The sequence below is a fragment of the Echinops telfairi genome, unplaced genomic scaffold (assembly GCF_000313985.2).
Source record: "Echinops telfairi isolate 266 unplaced genomic scaffold, ASM31398v2 ScPeMD7_1713;HRSCAF=2227, whole genome shotgun sequence".
Lineage (NCBI taxonomy): Eukaryota > Metazoa > Chordata > Mammalia > Afrosoricida > Tenrecidae > Echinops > Echinops telfairi.
In genome coordinates, this window is record NW_022105611.1 from 20,218,428 (window position 1) to 20,236,257 (window position 17,830).

Below are 17,830 nucleotides of genomic sequence, written 5' to 3' on the forward strand. Positions count from 1 at the left end.
AACCAGAATTTGAACCAGATGCAAGATCCAGAACCCAGCAAAAAGCAAACAAATGTTTTCACAGGATCCATTTATATAGAAAATGGGCTACACACACACATCCCCACCTGGAAACTTTCTTTTAATTACATCACAGTTGTGACCTGAGTAAGGGAGTTGGCACTCCACCCTAATCTTCACATAACTGCTTGACTGCTCACAGCAGATTCCATTGTGGAATTGATTCCATTGTGTTAGGTCATATCATGGGTTATTACTGGGCCTCAACTGCCAAACCACAGAGAATATTGGCCCAGCCCAGTTGACACAAAACCTACCTATCACACTATGCAAAGCTGGGCTACCAACCTCAGTCACCCACTTTCCCATTGCCATCCTCTTGAGCCAGTTGTTAAATGCTTATCAGCACACCACAGATACATATATATGATAGGGCTTCCAAATTCCACGACCTTTTAACTCAGTTTTCCCACTCTTCCATACAAAAGAAGTAGAAAACTATCTGGAAGGAGAGATGTCAAACTGGTAATGATGTCAGCTCCTGAGCAGTATGGCAAGGGTGTGAAACTTGTCACCATGTATACCATCTGTGTTCTCTGCATTTTTTGTCAGTGAGCATATAGGCATATTTTTCCTGTTGCTTTAAAAAATAACATGCTGGAAATGTGGATTGGTTCTTTTCCTCTTAGAAGCTAGAAGATGGTCACATGTGCTTTCTAAATTGACCTGTGAAGAAGCTGAATACCAAGGTTGGAACTTGGATTGTTTTCTCCTAAATCTATTTTATCTTCTTGCCCAACTAAATGTTTGTGTGGTTTTGTTTTGTTTTTTAATCTCTTTGTAGGTTATCCTACAGCCTATCCGGCAGCTGCTCCTGCCTACAACCCCAGCCTCTACCCCACCAATAGCCCCAGTTATGCTCCAGGTAAGGAGAATGTGGGAGCAGCAGTGGTGAGTTGGGTAAAGGTGGGGCTCTATTTGGAATAACAAGCCCACCTGGTGACTTTGCCCTGTGTATAGTGCTATGGGATCAGCCTGTGCAGGCCTGTTCTCCTGCTGAGAGTCACCTCTGAGAATTGGGGAAATCAGAGTCGAGGTGGGAGTAGATTGTTCTTCACATTCTTGGAAACATCAGGTTGGCCCATCTTTGCTGTGCTAGAATTATCCAAGACATGCTTCCTCCTCACAGAACCTTTCCTGCTATGTCAAACTTTGTCCAAATCTACTCATTGCTACCAATGTTCCCTAAAGCTGCCATTGGGAAACAACACACATGCATGTGCATATATATGCATAGAGAGAGTAGGCTTCCTGGATGCGGTTTGGAAGAGATGAAAGACTTGCCAACAGTAAAGACCTGGCTTTTAAGCTGAAGTGAGTTGCTTGCTTGTCAAAAATTTAAAAGGGCCAGCACTTTTGAAGAGAAGTTGAAGGTTTATAAACCTTGGAAAGGTTTCTTCTAATTTGGCAGGAATAATGGCACAGAGACCTTCCACTGACCTTAATCCCTTTGCTGTCAACAGGGCTCTAACACTCGAGGGAGAGGCAAAAAAGAATGGGCTCTACAGTTTGAAAATCCTGGGTTTGAATCCTGATGACTCCGCTCACTAGTTGTGAGGCTTTGGGCAAGTCCCCTTACCTCTCTGAAGAATATAACTCTCTTAGAATTGTGGATAGTTTTATATCTCTTTATTTGCTCAACAAGTATTTGTTGAGTGTCCTGCACCCCGGGATAGAAAAATAAAGGAGATTACAGTCTACTTGAAAGCCTGGTATATAAACAAATTTATTACAATACATCTTGGTAAATTTTGTTAGAAGACTACATATTGTGTTGTCTTAATTAACGTTCTGTTTTTACCTCTCTGGGTTCTGATGTCTATTACAATGGCTACACAGAACTCACAAACAAAATTCATGACTAAAGGATTTACTAAGGAAATTAACAAGTCGTAATGCCCTGTTTATCAAGACATGTTTGTCAGAAATGTTTATCAGGACATGTTACAAAATTCTTTCAGGTCTGCTAATAAATGCCCAAAGGGGCATACCACTCAGCTATAACCCTAAACCTAAAGGCATTCTGCTCAAGCTCTGTGGGTCAGCAAACCCAGCTACCTGAATTAAGTGTCCAGAGACACCGCACTCCAGTTAGCCTCAGCCCAAAGGCACTCAACTCCACTTCCAAGGGTCAGCAAGTCCAACTTCCCTGGTAGAGTGTACCTCACTCTGCAAGCCAGCACACCCTGCTCAAAAGCACTCAGCTTTGCTTGCTCCATGAGTTGTGAAGTCCATTACTCTTCTGCTTTCTGGACCCCGACTTGCTGGTTGCTCCTCTGATGTTACAGCTGTCTTCTGGATCCAAGAGGCTTACTGCCCAAAATGTAACCCACTGTGCCACCAGGGCTCATTTCCAAAAATTCTATAATAGGAGGTGAAAACAATACAAGCTACAGAATCAAATTTGTTAAGTTCTATCTTAAAAGCTATTGTGGCTTTGATTATCAGCCTTGGATTATCAGAAATCTAAATAGTGTAAGATCTGTGAATTAACTTTATAAACTCTAGAGCAGCAGTTCTCAACCTGTGGGTTGCGACCCCTTTGGGGGTCGAACGGCCCTTTCACGGGCTGGCCCGATTCATAACAGTAGCAAAATTACAGTGGTGAAGTAGCAATGGAAATAATTTTATGGTTGGGTGGGTCACCACAACATGAGGAACTTTATGAAAGGGTCGCAGCATTAGGTAGGTTAAGAACTACTGCTCTAGAGTCTAAAACAAAATGAGGGAAATTGTTGCACAAGGTCAAGGAAGATCAGGAGTGAAAAAGTCTCATTATCTTTATGTTCAATCAGGCCACCAGGGACCTCAGGGAAACAATGCTACTTGAAGTGTCCAGGCTGGAAACCAGACCACCATTAAGAAGTAGATTTAGCAGTATGGGTAGGAAGGAGCAAGTGTATAGGTCAGAGATGCACAAGAAGGGGTGACAGGTGAAGTCAGGCCCCCAAAGAGGCAGAGGTGGCAAATCCAGTCTCATGTCTTTTCATTATTTGGGGGAGTCAAGTGATAGGTGGAAGTGGGGTGCTCAGAGGTGAGGAGGCTAGCTCTTCCTCTGAGACTAAAAGTGGTCACAAATGGATGTTCTTATGGTGAATTGCTTGGTGGGAAGTGGAGAGATTTTGTCTAGTGACCTTGATTTGCTGAGACAGAGATGAGCAGGGGTAAAGATGGAGTTCTTCAGGAGACGAGAAGTAGCAGGAGAGGAACTGTTACCCAGAGACGGACATTTCCTGTAACTGTACCATTGGAGCCCCACAGAGGGTGGAGCCATAAATTGAATCCCCAGCACTAGATTGTGGGATTGTTTCAGCTTGGGAATTTGACTACAAAGATACAGTGGAAGGAAATAAAAAGGTAATATTTACTGAATGCTTCCTGTGTTCCAGGTGCTATTTTAAGCTCCTTTTGGCTATTAACTTGTTTTATATTACAACAAACCCTTGAGGTTAGTAGCACCGTTGTTCCCATTTTCCAGGTGGAAAAACTAAAATTTGGAGAAGTTAGTTAACTGCCCAAAGGTCCAAACCCAGGTATTCTGCTCCCTAGCTCTCATGTTCTCTTAAAGCACAGCACCCGAGTGAAGGAGTTGACCCGATGGAGATTGAAATGTTACACTAGAACAGCCATGCTAGAGAAGGGAATACATTATAGGAGGAGCCCAAGTCTGTGAAGAAATAAAGGGGTCGAAAGCACCTTGAATGTATAAAGTCTTGGTTAAACTTCGATTTTAAAACAAAACCAGGTCTCATTTAACTTGGTTTTCCTCCCATTTATGTTTTGGAATGTCAACATGCTTTTTAGCTATGACCAAACGCCTTAAACTGATTTTGGTGTAACCTTTCTCTACTGAGTTAAACATGCATGCATGTATGCAGCACGTCTGGTTTATATGTTAAGATGCTGGTTTACCTCATTCACTGGGTCTCCTGACTGCAGTGGGGAAGCTCATCCTAGGAGGGAAGAATTGGTTCAAGGTCAAGGAGGACAGTGTAGATTTCTAGCAGCTGCCTGCTAGAGTGAGCCTATTTGTAATGCGGCGAGCCCATTTGTAATGCAACAGAAGTCTGCAAAGGACCAGGCTGGTGGGTTTAAATTTCTCTATGCTGCTTCAAGGAGACCAAAAAGTTGCTTCAGAGAGAGCTATTTTTAGTAGCACTGAGTACCCTAAGATGTCATCTGTCCAGGATACAGGGAAATGCTTTACTTTCGTTGGTTCTGAAAGCATTGTGGCACTTGGAGGCCCCGCCCCCCTCCAGCAGTTCTATCTTATTTAAAAACCATTTGGCCCCACAGGAGGCAGGAGCCCCCTGAGACTGGGCTTTCAGAATCTGGAAAACAAAGAGGGGCGTCAAACTGATAGCATTCTGACTTGAAAAGGAAAACACAGGACCTCCTCTTAAGAAATCAGTTTATGAAACGTTATCATTTAAGTAAATCCATTACTCCCGTTTTGCATGTTCTGAACCAAGGGAAGGGCAAGAGAAAAGACTTTGTATTTTCTGAACACCTGCCATGTTCCAGGCACTATGCAAGGCACGTCACAAACATTATTTAATTGTTACCTCCGCCATGTGAGCTACAGCTCCTTGCCTTCCATTTTACTCAGCGGGGTTAAATAACTTGTCCAGAATTTCACAGCTAAAAATCAATTGAGCAAGCATTCAAACCCAGTCTCTCTGACCCCATAGCATGTGCCCCTTGCCAGCCCTGTACTTTTCCAGAAGGTCCAGAGAGTGAGAAGCCTCGACATTGGGCCCACTTCGCTGGGCCTTTATTCTTCAGAGGCCCGAAATGGTAATTTTGCCCCTCATTTGCTCTGTCAACTGTAGAGTCCCCCTTGTAGTACTTGAGGCAATTAAACACATGGACAAACAAAGATGAGGAGCTTGCACTTGTCCACATTCAGGTAGCTTCTGGGTCACCTGCAAGGAAGGTCACTTGCCATGACACGCAAGGAGGTGCCTCTTCTCAGCAAGCGAGCTTTCCTGGATGGCAAGTCTGACACCCTTCTCCATGGTAGAGGCACTTTACACCGCTCAAGTCCCTGTTTCTTGTGTAGCCTGGGGAAGACAGTTTGTTTGTGTAACTGCAATGTGTACATCTTTCCACAAATCCCAGTGGTAACTTCAACTACATTTCTATCCAACAGAGTTTCAGTTCCTGCATTCAGCTTATGGTAGGAGAGCTATTTTTCCTCATCTATATTTTGGCCTATGAATGTGTTATCTCGTTACAGTGATAGACTCCCTCTCCTCCCCTCCCTAAACCCCATCCCCTAGGCTTGGGCTCCCCCCAGGTGGCTCAGCAGCAGTTCCTAAAGCATGCAGGAACATGTCTGATGGTGCAAAATCATGGGTTGGAGACACACATGAACCCTCCCCCCGGCAGCAGTACAGGATCATGGCACTAAAAGGTGTCTCTTCCGCTCCTCACCTCCGGGGTCTGGGTCTGACACAGGTCAGAAATCTTCATCCTAAGCCGGCTGTTGAATTAAAATGAATGAGCAAAAATTCCTGGGCCTGTATGAGCCTCCTCTCTTGGCCTTGAGGCAGCCCCGATAGAGGAGTTACCTGGGTTATGCCTATAAGAACAAAATGAACCAAACAAATAAACAACAAAACCTTCTGCCTGGGGATCAGCTTTTTCCTCTCCATTGGCAGCCTGGCACCTTTAAAGACCTGGTTGACTTTAGGTATAATCTATTCTCTTTATCCTCAATCTTGAGCTCTGGACTCATTTTCAGGACATTTTCCTGGATGGTGAGAGGTGGGGGCCAAGTGTGCTAATGAGCCAGAGACCGGAGCTGGGTACTCTAGGCAGTGTGGACTCCAGGCCCAAGGCACCACAGGAACTTCTAGGCACCTGTGAGGGTCCCGGCAGCATAACTTGACTAGGCTCTTTTTGTCATAGACAGGAAGGGACCATGGGAGGGACTTGCCACCCTCACCTGGGCTGTTTAAGGCAATGCTTTAATAAAATCTCTGCACCCACCCTCCACTTTTAACCTTGAATTATTTGAATGTTGGAACTGAATTTGTGTGTGGCACATCTTCCAGGAGATGAGCTGTGAAATTTTGCCTTGCCACTGCCATGGGCTGTGTGACCTTGGGCAATTTGCTACTATCTCCAGGCCATAGTTTATAAAATAAAGCCTCTTATTCCAGATTATCTCCGAGTTCCCTTTAATTGCTAACATTCTACTCTCTTGTAATTGTATTATTATATTTCTACTAGTCACAGACTTGTTTCTCTTGCCATTTAAGGGGAGTCATTTTTTGTTGGCCATAGGCTGTGTGAACTTGGACAGGAGACTCTGTAGAGAGTATGAGAAGCTCTCATGCTTCCTCGTCCTCTCAGTTAAAACATCTGAGGTAGAAATATATAAAGAGTTTATGTGGAGCTCTTCACAATGCGTTCTGTGCAGGCTGTAAGCTAACCTTTTGAAGACACAAAGACCACTATGGCAAGGTCCCTGTTCTCAAGGAACACACAGTTGAGGGGGCAGACAGATGGGCCAGCAAGCACAACATGGAAGGATCACAGGGATTGGGTTAGTCAACATGTGGGGTACATGAGGGGACTGTGGATAGGGAGGTCGTGGTGAAGAAAAGACGCCAGGGGAGAGGACAGTATTCCGTTCACAAGTGATGGATTAATAAACAGTTACCAGATAGAGGCTGGGAAAATAGGCACCAGGAAGAGCAAGCAACATCAGAGATGGGAAGCTTCTTGGCTTGGAGTGAACACCGGTGTGTGTAACTCTGGTATAGGGTTGGAGAGAAGTACTTGGGGGAAACGCTAGCGAGATCATTGGGACTAGATATGGGGTGGGGGGTGAGGACTTTGAATGCTATTCAAGCTGTTCCAGCTTCAGCCTGTAAGCAGTAGAGAACCATGGAAAGTCTTAAAAGAGTTCTGCAATTAGATGTAGGTCTTAGAAATATTACTCTCATTGCAGCATGGAGGGTGGATTTCAGGGGCTGGTTTAAGAACAAACAGCAGTGAAGAGGAACTTGTAGCAGTTCAGGTAAGAGATGATGATGAGAGTTTAAATTAAAGCTGTCACCAACTACGGGGATGGAAGAGTGATAGACACCAGAATGAGCTGGACAGCACTCGGGTTTGGCCTCACATTAGTGCAGTGTAGTAAGCAGGGAGTGATTATTATTTTCTATGAGACAACAAAACAAAATTAGAAAGGTTAAGTGACTTGCCCAAGGTCCCACAGCTAATAAGTGTCAGCGCCCAGGCTAGAATTTGGTTTCCTGACTCAGTTCATTGTTCAGGATTATGGTCCCTTGCTGCCTCGCCTCCATGTAAGTGTGCTTAACAATTGTTCAAGTGTCAGAGGGCGTGAGGGCCCAGTATCCAGGGAAGTGAACAATCCAGCACCTCGATGGGGCAGCATGCTGTGACTGGAACCATACAAAGACGTTGTCCTTCACAGCCCAGGGCTTATTTCTCTGTGCCTTCCCTTCCCTGCTATTCCCCTCCCCTCTCCCCTTTCTTACTCATCGTCCCTCCTTGTTAATTGAGGGATAACACTAAAGCACATAACAGTTCATTAATCTTAACTGTATAGCTTAATGTTTTTCATATGTATACACATATGTACACGCTTATATTAACCACTACCCAGTTAAAAATACTAAACGTTTCTCGGAGTGGTTTCTCGGAGGGGTACCTATCATGGCACCACAGAGCAAGCCTAGCCGTCAGAGCAGCCTCCTCTGTTCACCATGCCACTGAAAGCTTTCTGGGGATTGTCTTCATCCCTCAGTTGATCTCCGAATCAGAATGGGTTACTGTAGAACTAACTGCGCATGGAGGGGGATCACGTGGTTCAACTAATAGGAGGTCAAGTTGACAGATCCTTGTTTCTAATCTTCCCATTTATCCAATTATTTAAGTTACTCCATCCACTTACAGTGTAAAGCATGCAGTGGAACTCTTGGCCTCCATGTTCTCTTTATAATGAAACCAGAAAATAAGTAACCCCTTCATTCAAAAACATATTGTTTGTTCACTTTATCAGTTAGGAAAAGCCTAATCAAGGCACAGTTGTACTTGCCTCATTCCTGGTTAATTTGGGACATTCTTTTATGTATAATGCTGTCTTGTTCACTCCCTGGTTGGTGTGTGGCTTTGTTGCATCCCCAGCTAGGCCATAAGTACCTGTGTGCAGTGACTGTGACCCACATGTGTTCTTGTTCACTGTGGAGCTCCCTCAGTGCTGAGCGCAGCATAGACCTCAGGTCATGCTTTGCTAGTTTTTATTTATTTACTTTGTCACGCAGTCCTTCAGGCTGTTAGACTTTTTTTTTTTTTTGCTTATGATGAAAATTATGGTAAAATGTGTACCATTTAGGGAGGGAGGAATTGGAATGGGTGGGGACCTCCAAAATTTTAAGATTTCCCATAGCCAAGTTCAGTTTTCCTGCCCCTCCTGTGGAATCTTGAAGGCATGGGCTTACTCGGTCTAACTTTTCAAAAGTACATGGTGTATTTTTTATGGAGCTGTTTGGGGTGGCTAGGAGCTTTCCAGCCTTTGTAATGGCAGTTTCTAAATTTGTAGACATCTTGATAAAATTTTTTCAACGATGACTGGATTCTTTGTGAATTTTACCGGTGGGGGAAAAGAAGCCCCAGAATTGTTTAAATAGACTGCTTGCCTCCTGCATTGTCTGCAGAGCCATGTCCTGATGCTGATGCCCTGGAATCTGCATGGTAGTTCTTCCGGGGCTCTGTTTCCTCAGGCAGAACTTTCCTTTTTAGAGTCGCTTGCCTGCCCGTGAGTGCCTTCTCGTTTCTGTTTCAGCTGTATATATTGCGGGCCGTTTACATTAATGCAAGCAGAACAGTTGGACTTCTAGCCTTGGTCCAGGAAAAATAGCACAGTTCCTGACTTCTTTCTCCAGGCCCAGCCTCTCTACAACTGAGGGCCCAGAGGCACTGTCTGTTGCCTCTGATGGGCAGAGAGGCCGATGGCATCTCTCTGGAGATGGACTATCTTGTCCTAATGGAATTAGAGGGTAGAGTGTATGGCCATTCTTTAATACCACCCTCTCTTAATTTAGCCTCTTGTTAAAATATTTCAGGTATAACTGGCTGTTGTCAGAGCAATTCTGTTTCCTGCTGGGATACTTTAAAATACCCCACATTCATGACTCCCAAGACCTTATTTGAATTGGAAGCACTCTTTATAATTGGTAGAAATTCCAGTCAAGAATGTTTTCTCCTCTAGAGTTTAAAAGTATAGCAAGGGAAATGTCTAAAAAGTTAAGCACCCTTCCTTTACAACCCTGCTTCTTCTCTCCTTTCCCTCAGGATACCATGAAGGTAAGTTATTTAGTCACTCGTCCTTAAATTTCTCAAGCTGAGCCCTGGATCAGCCTGGGATGTCTCTGCAGAGCCCAAGGTGGACCTCAGCTCGACTCTACAAGTTTGGCATTTAGTTTTCTAAACCCTAGTGGGTCCGGTGTATCTCATGAGAAGCTCGCTCACCTGGGGCTGCCCAGGAGATCTTTAAGGGGATGCATGAGTACCTTTATCTGGCCACAGCTAGGTGCACTGGAGAAAAAGTTTTCCAGCAGTGCCTCACTGGACAGTTAGGTTTCATACCTCTGTGCCTTTTAAGCTGCCAGGACCACTGCTCAGACACTTTAAGAAATAGTAATCCATCAAGGTTCATGTAATGTCATTATTTGGGGGTTTCTCTTTGAAAGCAACTTAACTTAAACGCATGTCCACATGAGATTTCCGACATGAAAAAGAGGGCTTGGTTGATGTAGCCCAGTATAAAGTCCCCAGGTCTTAAGTTGCTGCAGGTGAATGAGAACGCTGCTAAGGAATATCCCATAGCCTCAGGCCAGAATGTCAGGAAGCAAGGGTAGTATTTGTAGACATTTCGTGGTTTTAGTAATAGAAAATTCTCGCTTTCTTAGTATAGATTCATTTCTCTGGCTTCAAATTACTTAGGTGCTCACTTCAGTATTCCTCTTCACCCCACCCATCTCAGAAAGGCTGAACCACACTGTGTTTCTGAACAGGGGCCCTTGAGTTACATGTTTTCATTCAGACAAGACCCTTGCTTTGTGTGTGTGTTTGGTGGTGCCCACTGCTTATCTGCCTAATGCCATTCTTATGTTTTCCCTTAAGCAACTCTGCTGATGAAACAGGCCTGGCCACAGAACTCATCTTCCTGTGGCACTGAAGGCACCTTCCACCTCCCAGTGGACACCGGGACCGAGAACCGAACTTACCAAGCATCCTCTGCAGCTTTCAGTAAATACGGCCTCTCTCTCCTTTCCTCGTTCCGCTCGGTTGGCACTGATTTGTTTCTTGGGAAGGAAGGAAAGGGAACTTTAAAAAAAATGGCATTGATTAGAAACTTTTAACAAAAAAAATGTTATTCAATCAGCAAAGTTTTTTTTCTTTGATCGTGCAACCAGTATTTGGGAGACACAACCAATGAAGGAGGGAGAAGTATTCATCTGGCTGATAAGTTTGGTTAGAGGCTGTTTCTACAGCCCTTGGATGAAGCAGACTCCTCTCCTTAGAGCAGGGATTTGAACCTCAACACTTCTGATATTCTGAACCAAATAGTTGTCAGAAGTGTCCTCTGCATTGTAGGATTCACAGCATTCCTGACCTCTACTCATGAGATGACAGTAACAAACCCCTATGGTGAAAATGAAAAATATCTCTAAACATTGCTAAATGTCCTCTACAGGGCAGAATTGCCCATTGGGCGAGAAGCACTGCTTTAGTGGAAGCCACACTGTGGGAGCAAGGGATGCCATGGAGTCCACAGGGTGGACTCTAACCAGTCAGATTGGTCGAATCTGCCTTGACCCTTGAATGCAAAGATGCTTCATGGAGCAAAATTAGAACCATTGTTTGGAAATTGAGTTTGACTCCATATAAAGAAGGTTGTATCTCGTTGGAGCTGCCTAGTGAAGGAATGACTGCCGTTGGCTATAGTGAACACCTGTCTCTTGTGTCTGCAGAGGCTGGACAAGCCCTCAGGGGGATGTTGTAGAAACATGAAGCATGATAATTTTTGATTCAGCAAATTATTAACCTAAAAAGTAAATAGATTAGAAGAATGTGTAATATTCTTTCCTTTCTTTAAAATACCCACGGTCACTTTCTCCATAGTTATTTCTCCTAAACGCCAAGGTCAAGTTGTATTTATATAGTGTAACCCATCTTTTGGAGAATGTGCTTTCATATCCACCCTCTCATTGAACCTATAGTCATTCTAAGTTGTGTTATTTGGGTAGATTTTCACTCTAGATTGATAGCTGGGCCCAGAAGAATAATATGCCCAATTCAATCCAACTGGAAAAAGATGGTAACCAAAGTTGGGTCTATTACTGACTTCTTTCATGAGATTAGACTCTTTAAGAGAGATATAGTAGCAGTAGCGTTTTTCCAGATGCCCCAGGTAGAACTGACTGAACATGTGTGAGATTATGTATGCAAATGACATAAATACACACCTACAGCACTATTATAGTGCCGGTGAAGAATATTGAAAGTACCATGGACTGCCAAAAGAACAAACAAACCTGTGTTGGATGGAGTACAGCCAGAGTGCTGTTTAGAAGCAGCAATGGGAAGACTTCGTCTCATGTACTTTGGACGTGCTGTCAGGAGAGGCCAGTCCCTGGAGAAGGACATCACGCTTAGTAAAGTAGAAGGGTGGAGGAAAAGATGAAGACACTAAACAAGATGGATTGACACAGTGGCTACAACAATGGGCTCAAACATAACAATTGTGAGCGTGGCCCAGGTCTGGACAGCAGCACCTAACACCACCACCGTGGGGCAGTGGTGGTTCAATGGTTGAATTCTCACCTTCCATGCAGAAGATATTGGGGAGTGGGGGTGGGTGAGGGGGTGCCAGTTCCTGGGCAGCGTCCCAAGCACAGTCACCACCCCTCTGTCAGCCGAGGCTTATGTGTTGCTATGAGGTTGAATAGGGTTCAGCAGAGCTTCCAGATTAAAACAGAGTAGGAAAACTTGCCTGGTGATCTACTTTCCCAAAACCAACTATTGAAAACCCTCTGAATCACCATCATGTAGCAGAAGGAGACCTGGAATGGAAGCCCAGAGAGTTGGATTCTAGAAGTGGTTCTGTGTAACCCTGGTTCATTCATGCCCATGCTCTGCACCTTAGTTTCCCCAGCTGTAAAATGAGGGGTGCTTTCTAGCTATTGACTTCTGATTCTGTGGCCTTCGTGCTATGTGCCCAACATCTTCCACCTTTGCAGGGACCTTAAACAAGTAAGTGGCCACCTTGACAAGTAGCTGGCTGATTATCCTTTGCTTGCAGCTGTCCTTTCCACCGTTAGAAAGTCTGAGTAGTAAAAGACTATGCCTTGTACACTATTGGAATCTCCTTGAATTGAATTGAAATATTCAATAGCCTATCTTGTTATTCCTTTCCTAGATAGGCCATCATGGTCCCTGAAAAGGACTCAAATGTACCCTTTTATTTTTAAGGATACACTGTATGAACCTTTGCCATTTCTTAATAGAGAATTGACTGGCCCTGCCGCACTCAGATTTTGTGATTTCTAGTTCCACAGAAAATTCAGGACACTGGAAAAATCAGTTCGTCTCGCTCACACTTGCCAAGCCCTGTTTGTAATTAGTTCTCCATCCTACTTCTTTAGTACTCTCTTAATTCAGCTACCAAGAAGGAGACTTAGGGGTCAAGGTAAATTTCAGACATAAAGCTTTACCAGACATATAAATCTGATGATCAATAAACCGATTAGTCTAAAAGGTATCCTTGATGTGAGAATCAATGTCTCTGAAGGCGGTAGGGGCTATACAACTAAAAGGATTTATGATAGTGCCAAATGATTGAAGAAGATCGATTAGGTTTTATCTTGTTAATGTCCACATTCTCTTTATCTTCCTGGTTGATGGAGTCTAAAATTATGGTTTGGAACCTGAGAGAACAGGACATCATAAACAAAGCTGATTTCAGAAGATGGAGCTGGGACAGACAGCTGGTGATTAAATGGTTTTTCTCTTATGGTACTGCCGTTAGTGAAATAGGAGTCCAAAAGGCAACATCCAAATGCCTGGGAATGGACTACAGAAAAGAGTCGCTCAAAAGGAACTCCCCGAGGACATGGTCAGCCACGGTGTCTCAGGCCCAGCTCTGTACTGATCTGGCCACTTGGGGGAAGTCATTACTTCTCTGGGTTCCAGGTTCTTCATCAGAAACAGAGAGGGTTCTTGTTCAGGCACAACATTAGAAAGCCCCAACTCCGTGACCTTCACATTTAGGTAGAATTCCTTTTAGGATAGCCAAACCTCTAGTGAGTGAGCAGAGTCTAAGTGCATTTGCACAAAATCTACTGGTTTTTGTTGTTTTTGTGTGTGTCAAGCCTAAGAGCTGCTTTTACGTAGACACACAAAGCAGTAAACACTGGGTTTACTGCTCCAACTCCAGGGGAACTTCCAGTGGTCTCCAAGGATACACACAGGCCTACCTGTTAGTTGTCAGATGTTCTCTGCAATTTCTCCTTAATGTGTTTCTGAGCTACTCAGAGACTTACGATGTCAGTGTTAGAATACCCTGGATAGACTCTAATCCCATTGAGGAATTGAGCTGAATCAGGGACAGGGTGAGGGGCCCAATACAGTCTCCCCAGCCTCATGGACTGTCTGGCACAAATGGACGGCTTGAGACCCGTTGTGGTTTAAGGAAGGAGAACCAGGCCCATGTGAGCAGTCATCTGTCTGTTGGCAGCTGCCCGTTATCTATGCCATGTTTGTGCTGGGTATCAATCTCCAAGATCTCAGGTGCTTTGGAAATTCAACTTCTCTCAAACCACCTGGCCACGCATCAAGGCTGCCTTCTGCAGCATCTCTTCTTTGACCGCCAAGGGTGTTTTGGCTACTGGCTTGTATTTTGAGTATATTTGTGTCTCATTTTGTAACATGAAGACAGAGAAATATTCTCAGACAAGGCTATTCTTAGCTGTGGAGACCAAGTTCGACTGTAATCTCTTAGAGTCTTGACTTTTCTCAGATGGCTAGTCTCAACATTTAGTAACATGGGTGCCCTTCTGGCATTGAAGGGGTAATACAGGCTGCTCCAGGGAAGATAAAAATACCAGAGCAAGTTCTTGAAGAATGGAATGGAAAGTCACCAGAAGGGCTGGCTTGTTAACATGAGCGAGTCATCAAGTGAGGAGGGCCTTTTAAACCAGTCTGTGTGGGCATCTTAGAATCCGGGAATGGGTGTTCTAAGGTAGAACAGATCAAGGGAAGCCATCGTTTAATCTCTTTCCAGTCTTTGAGGCCAGCCACTGCTCATACACCCCTAAGGGTGAGAAGCTTACTGTCTTTCTAGACAGGGACACAAGAGATAGTAGCTAACCTTTATTGGAGTGCTGATAATATATCAGCACGGTTCCAGCTGCTCTGGACTTATTAGTGTATTTATCACACGAAGATCATAATGTATTTATCATAGGAACATTTTGAACTAGGTGTTGATATCCCCATTTTATTAGTGAGGTGACTGCTATATAGAGATTTTACAGAGCTTAAGTAGCCGGGAGGGGGTTGGACCCAGGCCATCAGCACACTCCAAACCACACCTAACTGCTGCTCTGGGCTGTGCACCTTTCCTAGACGGGAAACTCAGGATGAGATGCCCTGTTCTTCTGCCTGGGAAAAAGATGCTCTCCACTTTGGCAGGACTCCCCACACCTTATTGCAGTTCTTTAAAGCAATGTTTCCTTTGGTGACAACTGATCAGTAACTCTCAAAGCTGTCTGAGTACTCTTGTCAGGGGCAGGGTGCCCAGGCCCAGACTGTGATTGAGAGATTTCTGAGCATGTGGTGGGCTGTGTTTAAGGGCTAGGGTAAAAGATCTCTACCCTTACTGCCATGGAGTTTTAGTCCAGGAAAAGAGCTTTATCCTTAACTAATTGGCTTTACAAAGAGACACAGGTCCAGAGACTTGGCAGTGGTCACAGCAAATCAGAGGGAAGGGCCAGGACTGAAGCCCGCATCTCTTCCAGTGAAGTCCCCTCTCCACTCTGCCTCCAGATTCCTTGCAGAAGCTTCATGTTGGAGCTAAAAGGGTCCTCAGTGAGCATTGTATAGATGAAAGAACTGAGGCCCAGACAGGTTTAGAGCAGCATCAGCGCCCCCTTGTGTAAAGTGAGATGGTTGGAGTCCCTTGATCACTCTCTACTTTAGGATTCTCTCAGAACACCGTCTTGTTCTTGTGTGGCTGATGCTTTCAAGGGTTGACGCCTGCACCCAGGTCTGCCTCTTCAGAGGATTCCGTCAACAAAGTTGCTTTTATAGTTTCTTGGAGCTGGGTTACTCAGCGTCAGCATCCCAGAAGATGGAAGTCTCTGAATGGTGTTTTGTATGAGGTTTTTTATCTCAAAACTTAGTGGGGAAGATGGTGATAAGAAAGACCAAAAAGGAAGGGAGAAGTGTATAAAGGGAGATGGGGGAGGGGGAAAGTGTGAAAGAGAAAACAAGTCAGAGAAAGATGGAAACAGCAGTAGAAGATACCCTGGAGTGCTGGGTGAGCAGACAGAAAAGCAAGAAGGAATGAGTGAGTTGAAGATCACACCCCTTCCCTGTCTTGCAGCAGGTAGCTCAGAATCCCGGACCATCGGAGCCCAAAGAGTCTATAAAATAACTGACGCCAGCCTGCTGTTTGATAGCTGCGAGCCTTGAGACCCAGAAAAAAAGAAAAGGAAAAGATGTCCAGAGTCACACACGCACACATGCCTTGAGCACTGGCCTGAGGGAGCTGCTTCTGGGCTGGAGCTTTCTGGGAGGAGCCTTGTTCTCTGTCTGTTTTCATCTGTGTTTCCAGCCTGGATTCAGCTCATCCGTGTCTGGGGATGAGATTGGGGCCTACTGCCTTCCAGCCATGCTGTTCTACCAAGTAATTGGAAGTCTTTCTTATTGCCTTGGTACAGGATATACTGCAGGGACACCATACAAGGTCCCACCAACCCAGAGTAATACCGCTCCACCCCCCTACTCCCCATCACCCAACCCATATCAGACGGCCATGTATCCAATCAGAAGTGCCTACCCCCAGCAGAATCTGTATGCCCAGGTAAGTACACGTGAGCGCCTGGACTCCTTCTGCAGGAAGAGGAGCCATCAGCCATGTGGGGTGGGCACCAGTGGGATGAAGAGAGGAGAGAACGAGAGCTCACGGCTTGGCCCCACTGTCAGTCCTGTGACAGGAAGCACTGTCTCTATCTGCCCACTTCCTGTTCCACCTCAGCCCCAGAGGTGTGATGAACAGAACCCAGAATGTCAGAGGTGAAGGCCCCAGGGATCATTAGCTCAGCTCTTTGTGTTACAAGTGGGGAGGCTGACACCCAAGACAGCAGTGACTCGTCAGAGGTCACACAATGAGCTGCTGGTTGCGTCAGGATGAGACCCCATATGTCTTGGTTTCTCTCCCACTTCACATCTGCCTTCCATGGTGACGTCAGTGAGCCAGGTGGGAAGGAGACTAGAGGACAGGCTCTGCCACCAGTGTTCAGATGATATTGGGCACATCGTCTTTCTGTGCCTTCCTGTCCCCATCTGGTCCCCCTGAACTGGAGAATGTGTGCTCTGAGGAGATGGCTGCGATACAGGGATGATAGAAGTGGCTTCGAGAAATTCCCTTACCTTTCCATTCAATTTTCCAACGAGCTGTTTGACACTCCCTTACATAAACCACTAATGTACACATGACATTTTTCTGAAGCGAGAATTCTACATAGAGTTGAAGTGGTGACGAGAATGCTTGTCATTAAAAAAACAAAACGAAAATCACATATCATAGAGTAGAATACAAAGTTTTTAAAAAACAAATGGTCTTGAGAAAAATTTTTCTTATTTATAGTAGGCTGCTTTGGACTATTGTCAGACTTTGAAGTTACACATTCCCATTCTGGGGCTCTTGGTATGATTTAATCCCAATACCATTTCAGAAGCCCTGCGTTAGGATGATCTCTAGGGTCCCAGGCTACTCCCCACCCTCCCCCAAGGTCAGCAGGCCTGTGGACTGTGGTAGCAGGAAGCAGCTGTGACCCAGGCCATAGAAAGTCACTTTAAATTTGTGTCTCCACTCACATCTTTTCACCTACAGGGAAAGAGTACGGGAGATCTTAGGATAGTCTTTCCTTAGTGACACATTTTCAGCGTGTATGTAGCTTCCCGTGACGTTCACCAGATGCAGTCACCACCCTCCTGAGTGACTGCGTATCATTCCTCGCTACGTGCCATAGAAGCACAGAACAGTAAAACAAGCATCTAACGCTGCTACAGCCAGGGTTAAAGCAGCAGAGCCCTCATCCCACCAGGTCACTGTAGCAGCCCTAGGAGCACAGCGAGCCAGGGTGGTTATAAGGCCCATTTTTCAGACCAGAAGCCACGCCCAGCACCAACGATCCACCACCACGTGAGGTGGAAGCAGAGTACTAGCTGGAACCTAGACCTTGTCCCTAGACTGGGGCATCTCCCACCTACTCCTTAGGATATGGGAAGAGCAGAGGTTCCCCCTTCCCGAGTCCCATCCCACCTCTTCACAAGCCGGTGTGACCTTCCTCTCTTTTCCCCAGGGAGCCTACTACACACAGCCGGTGTATGCTGCCCAGCCCCATGTCATCCACCACACCACAGTCGTCCAGCCCAACAGCATTCCCTCTGCCATCTACCCAGCACCTGTGGCTGCCCCCAGGACCAATGGTGTGGCCATGGG

General features: G+C 45.3%; 1 protein-coding gene across 1 annotated transcript in view; it reads left to right on the forward strand.

The window, feature by feature from the left end:
- The window catches only part of FAM168A (family with sequence similarity 168 member A), a 199,124-nt gene that overhangs the window by 175,626 nt on the left and 5,668 nt on the right, over positions 1-17,830 (forward strand). The window contains exons 3-7 of the mRNA XM_045293097.1: positions 845-925; positions 5,213-5,239; positions 10,222-10,347; positions 16,044-16,186; positions 17,691-17,830. The exon at positions 17,691-17,830 is cut by the window's right edge and continues 2 nt beyond it. Coding sequence (XP_045149032.1) covers positions 845-925; positions 5,213-5,239; positions 10,222-10,347; positions 16,044-16,186; positions 17,691-17,830 — 517 coding nt within the window. The remainder of the gene's footprint in view (positions 1-844; positions 926-5,212; positions 5,240-10,221; positions 10,348-16,043; positions 16,187-17,690) is intronic.